The following is a 6,000-nucleotide window of genomic DNA, read 5'->3' as shown; positions in this document are numbered from 1 at the left end:
GAAGATGAACTTCAACGCCCCTGCCAACGTCTGGATGGTGAGAGGAGGAGGGGCTGTGTGGCAGCAGGGTGAGCAAGGACATAACGGTGGCAGCCCCTGGTGTCCTCAACAGTTAGACCTGGGGCCACTGCCGGGTCCAAGAGCTGCACCCGCAGTCAGAACCCTCCCCGACTGGGCTATCTGTCTGCAAGCCCTCCCTTCAGGCGGGGAGTCGTTCTGTTATCCGCTGTGCGCCCGGAGCCTCAGCTTCAGGGGGACGGTAGGCACCCAGGAGGGCCTCACTAAATGCAGGTGATGCTCACGAGTGGTGCTGAGCTTGACGAACATCAAACGAAAGACGCAACTTCTCATGATCAACTCCAACGAGGCAAAGGCAGGGGATGCCCTGACCTGCTGCCACGGCACCGTCACCTAAGGGTCTGCAAGTGAGCCCCAGGCATGTCCGCGGACACACACACACAAAACACACCCCGGCTTCCGAAGAAACCAATTCTATAATAAAACCCAATCAATTATCACCTATCATGTAACTGAGGATATCGATGCTAAAATATGCGGACCGAATGTGTATCTTTTACTCTTGTATGTGTGTCCCAGCTGACTGCCAATAGAAGTTCCAGACTGTAGATGCTGTAACGAGCTGGGGAAAGCTGACGGATGGCTAGAGCTCAGAATAAACTGTCTGTCTTCAGCTAAAATAGCACAAATAGACCAACCAGTGGTAGACTGAAATTATTTACATTTTTAGGGGTATGTGGAAAAGAAAACCAGAATTTGCCCGTGGGCTGGGGTTGGGGGATGCTTTTGTCAACAGGCCAAAAAAGAAGCAGCCCGTGTGTTTTGGGGAAAGACTGGAGACAGACATAATTTAAGACAATTGCCTTTGACACAGCTCCTTCCTGCGCTAGCAAGCATATGCCCGTCGAGGACTGCCGATGCCAGAAAGGTCCCAGGCATGGGGCGTATTCTAAAACCTTGGTGGGAAGGAGCCCTGACGATTGCCTTAAAAGTTAGGGAGAGGGAGGCAGGCAGACAGAGCTGTAGTGTTGGGAGGTGCCCCCGAACCCTGCCCAGCACTGACCGCAAGGGCTGTGTCAGTGCCACACAGAGCATGGGAGGTAATCAGCACGGGATGCGTCACAACTGCCCGTTCAAGCCCTTCTCCGAAGAGGCGACAGAAAGAGAACGGAATGGGAACGCTGCGAAGAAATCGGGAAAACAGCAGGGGAAGCAGATTTTTGAAAACCAAAAATGTGAACATATCCAAATCAACCCAAAAAACATCTAGTCTCGTGAGAATACTACTGAATTCTCACGCAGAGATAACAAAAATTAAAGGCAACGCTCCCAGCCTCCCTCATTATGTTCTCGCACTCGGCCCGTGCCAGGTCCTGGAACCAGTCATTGAGCCCCAGGGATTTTCCAGCTCTGGAGGCTACTGCCCGCCCTGGACATCACAGATTTTTCCCCCAAATGCCTGTTTTCTCCTGTATCTTACGAGTCCCTGATTCTGCCAACCTACGCCCCTGCCATCCATTCCTGATTACACGCTCACTTCTGACTTTAGTTACAGACCACCCTGACATCCACATTGTGCTGCTTGATGGACCAAAATTTAACCATAAAAAGCAATTATTTTAAAGATGGAGAAAGCATCACTGTATGCAATGAAAATGCAAGTATTATGATTTCTCCCTTTAGCAATAAAGGGACAGACGGAGAAAGGGCTCAGTGATCTGCTCAGCGTTACAGTGTGAGTCGGGGCGGAGCTGAGCACGTAGCTCAGGCCTCAGTGACTGTGTCCTCCATCCCCGGGTCTCTGTTGAGGCTCTCAAGCCCGACCCCAGTAACCCGCCATTCCTGGAAGGCATGTCCTCACGGACAAGTTGAGAAGGGAAACAGCAGTACTCTCACTTGTTTTACTTCTGAAATCATTCCTCCTTCCCTAGCTCCCAATCCCACCCTTTATCCCAAAGTCACCAAATCACGACAAAGGCACATTGATCTGTCTGTTCCAAAACACCTGTGATTACACACTAGTCCCCACTGCATGCTCACACCAGGGAAGGAGCAAGGACCTCCAATCTCACGGTTCTCCTTGTCAAGGAATTAATGTAACTGAGGAAGAACTAGAAGCCTGAGCATGTGCTTTTAAAGAAAAGAGAGCTCAAACGCAAAGGGCACAGCATAAAATACCCCCTAAAGGGATGACTGCATGCCGGAGGGGCAGAAGCCTGCGTTATGAGTCAGAAGGGAGGCTCACAAATGGGTTATTTTGCTCAGCAGAGGTTCAACAAAAGAGGGTTGTCTGAGTTGGACCTTGAAGGATGGGAAGAATCTGGATATGCGAGGGAGTGGGGGAGGTGAGGGCATTTCGGCGGGGGGGGGGGGTGGCAGAAGGAAAGGTCAGGAGAGCGAGCATGAAGCCTGGGAGGACGCCGACTGGTGAGTGGCAGTTCAAGGGCATGGAAGGGTCCAGGGAGGCCCGGAGAGCCACAGGAAATGAAAACATCAGTGTGCACAGGGTGGGGACTCACTGATGGCTCACAGTAGGGACAGCGGGCCGAAAGCTGCCTCCTAGGAAGATCACTTTGTGAGGGCGTTAAGGGCAGAAAGGAGGGGACTGGGCATACAGAGTGTGTGTGGAGGTCCCCAGAGGGGGACAGAGGGGGACCTGAGTGCAAGCCTCGGGAACCAGGAGGTGAGAAGCATGACTGAGCAGGGCAGAGCACACTGTGTTTGATTAGATGTGTAGGAGGAGGAAAGAGAGGAAGGAGCCAATGACCTCTTGAATACGGAAAACAGAAGGCTGTCTTCATCTCTCAAGCATCAAGTTTTATTCTCCTTTTTAAAAAAACATATTTTAGGGGCACCTGGGTGGTTCAGTGGGTTAAGCCTCTGCCTTCGGCTCAGGTCATGATCCCAGGGTCCTGGGATCGAGCCCCGTGTTGGGCTCTCTGCTCAGTGGGGAGCCTGCTTCCCCCTCTCTCTCTGCCTGCCTCTCTGCCTAGTTGTGATCTCTCTGTCAAATAAATAAATAAAATCTTTTTTAAAAAAACAAAAAAAACATATCTTGGGGGCATCTGTGTGGCTCAGTCGGTTAGGTGTCTGTCTGTCTTCAGCTCGGGTCATGGTCCCAGGATCCTGGGATCGAGCCCCACATCAGGCTCCCCGCCCACCAGGGTGTGCTTCTCCCTCTCCGTCCTGCTCCCCCTGCTTGTCCTCTCTCACTCTTGCTCTCGCATAAATGAATAAAGTCTTTAAAGACAAATAAATACATAAAAGAAAAGAACGTATTTGGTGCTGTGGTAGACACTGCACCAGTGTCCTCCATTCTCGGCCTTCCACTTCCCCAGCCCAGGGGGTCTGGGCTGCCTCGGCCCTGAGGGCACAGCACTGTGAAGGAGTAGGCAGACGGCGGTGGGCCTGCTCTGGGCCCCCTGGGTGCGTCGCCCCCCCAGAGCCCCCCCCCACCACCACGAGGCAGCTGCGGGATGGTGGGAGTCTCGAGCCCCATTGCTCCACCAGCGAGCCACCAGATTCATGAGGGAGGCCACACACAGGGCTGGTGTCCCGATGTGTCCACGAGCGTGTTGAGAGCAGCAGGCCTGCCCGGACTCACGAGCAGGGGCCCACGCCCATTGACGAGGGCCGCCCGGTTTCGCGGTGGGTAACAGCATCCTCGTGACACTCCAAGCCTAGCACAGATACGCTACCTGATGCGAGAACTGCCGCACTTGGGCAGGTCACCTGTTCAGGGAGAACAGCCCAGGTCCCCGCTCATACCTGAGGCAGGATGGTTACACGGAACGACTGGCTGGAGTTCTCGTCTCTCAGGTAGATGGAGATTTTTGGGAAGTAAGACCAAGGTGTCTCCGAATTGGTCCAACAAGCCAGCTGGGACCCGGTCCAGAAACCATCAGAGAATTCTGGAATCTGGACAGAACGAGATCACGTGAGGAAGCAGGACTACTCTGGCACATCAACAGGAAGCAGCTCCCAGCTCCCCTCGACACCTCGCTAGACGCCCGCGGTGGTAAACCATGTTTCTCTTGGACGGCGTGGCGGGGACAGCAGTCCTCTGGAAGGGGACCGGTGATGACAAATTCACGGCTGTCAAGATCACCCAGGCACGCAGAGTACTGACTGATGTCGGACTCAGCAGCCAGCCCTCTGCAGCACTGATTACTTTAATTCTCACAAACCCCCATGGGCACAGTAGCAGCACTCCCGCGCCCCACATTAGAGATGAGGAAACAAGAGCACACAGAGGGGAAGCCACCTGCCCCAGGTCTCGGTAGTGGGCAATAGCCCTTTAGAAGAGAGGCTACATCCCACATGTGGCCCTCTAGACTGCTTTGGGCATCACCTCTCCTCTGAATTTCGAGCACAGCACTCTGCCCCCTGGTGTAGAGTCTTCCCACTACCCCCTGGGGGCGGGGGAGGTCCCTGCAGTGCCAGAATATCTTTCTCCTCCTCCCGGCATCAGCTCAGACTCCACCTTCCGGGAAGCCCTCCCCACCCTGCTGATGTCCCACCATGTAGCTCTTCCCCGTGGTCCTTCTTCCTTTAACAGCTGTAATTTGACATTTATGGGTGTAACTGCTTACCTTCTCTTTCCTGCACGGTGATCTGAGTCCTTGAAGGACAGAGATATATTGTCTGCCCACCTTACAGTTCTAACACCTAGCCCACAGGAGAAACCCAGGAAATATTTGTGGGAAAAATGAACAGCCAAGAACACAGAGCGCACACCTGAGCCTCCCAGCAGGGGTCGGCTGAACCTGAGGAAGAGCGATGCCACCTGCACATGCCCTCTAGGCGCTCAGTCCGCAAGGTACCCACAAATAACTCCCGCCACCTCACCAGGGCAAGGAACAGTTTTGAGCAGACCTACCCTGCACACGCTAGCAGCGTAGGCGATGGGGGCGGAGCTAGGAGAGTATGGGGTGGGGCGGAGCTAGGGGCGGGGTGGAGCTAGGAGTGGACGGAATGGGGCGGAGGTAGGGGCAGGATGGAGCGAGGAGTGGAAGGGATGGGGCGGGGCTAGGAGAGTCCTGACCTGGAGTGAGGGGTGACTATCAAGGGAGCGTCCCTGAAAAGCTGAAGTCAGCTAAGGGCCAGGAGCAGTAGGGGATGAGCCTGAGGGCGGGCGGGCCGTGCACAGAAGCTGCCTCACTGTACAGACCAGATGGCAGCCGTGGAGGCAGGAGCTGTGGATAGGAAGGAGCAGGAGCCGGGGGACAGAGGTTATCTTGGCGGCCTTGGCGTCTTCAGCAGAGATCATCTGTCAGAGATCCGAGCTTTGGGGAGAGCCAGGTGTGATTTACGAGTCCAAAGGGGATTTACAAAGGCCACGAGTTCTGGAATCTGAACCCCTGTCCAGCCAGGCCCACTCGAGAGTCACTATGGGCAGATGGGAAACGATGATTTGGCACCGAGGGAATCCCCTTCAGGTGAATACAGGGAGAAGAGAGGGGCCCAGGGCCCACCCTGGATGGCGCCAGCAAAGCAGACACCCACGAAGAGGGCGCAGGGACGGGAAGTCCAGGAAGGAGGGTGCTATGGGAACAGAGAGAAAGTACGATGGTGCGGAGACGAGCAGGGCAAGTACAGAGACAGTGGAGCCTCGCAGGGTGAGTGCTGGGTGCTCTGTTGCAGGAAGATAACGCGGCAGGTGTGCGCCTGCCTGCCCTCGTCCCTCCGTCCTTCCCTCCGTCTGTCCCTCCCTCTGGACCACACAGTGGGGAGAAAACGCCCTGGGGTTTTTCATCTACTCCAGAGACCATCCATGTGACACTATTTGTGACTGATTTGCAACATTTTAACAGTTTGTAACATTGTAACATTTGTAACATAAAATGTTAATACATTTTCACCTTTTGTAAAAGTTGATTTGAACTATCTGTCGGAAGGCGGAATCCCAGAGGCCAGATGAGTCGATGAGGGTCATTCGCTGGCCAGAACGATGGGCTAAGCTGGGGGGTGGCTGGGTCTGCA

General features: G+C 54.5%; 1 protein-coding gene across 2 annotated transcripts in view; it reads right to left on the bottom strand.

The window, feature by feature from the left end:
- The window catches only part of LOC111155713 (beta-site APP-cleaving enzyme 2), an 84,654-nt gene that overhangs the window by 24,849 nt on the left and 53,805 nt on the right, over positions 1-6,000 (bottom strand). Inside the window, exon 7 of one of the 2 annotated variants that reach the window (XM_022516039.1) lies at positions 3,787-3,936. The exons of the other annotated variant lie outside the window; for it this stretch is intronic. Coding sequence (XP_022371747.1) covers positions 3,787-3,936 — 150 coding nt within the window. The remainder of the gene's footprint in view (positions 1-3,786; positions 3,937-6,000) is intronic. 2 annotated transcript variants of the gene reach the window in all.

This window comes from Enhydra lutris, unplaced genomic scaffold (genome assembly GCF_002288905.1).
Source record: "Enhydra lutris kenyoni isolate GAN:26980312 unplaced genomic scaffold, ASM228890v2 scaffoldscaffold43, whole genome shotgun sequence".
Taxonomy (NCBI): domain Eukaryota; kingdom Metazoa; phylum Chordata; class Mammalia; order Carnivora; family Mustelidae; genus Enhydra; species Enhydra lutris.
This window is presented reverse-complemented; position numbering and strand designations above follow the sequence as displayed.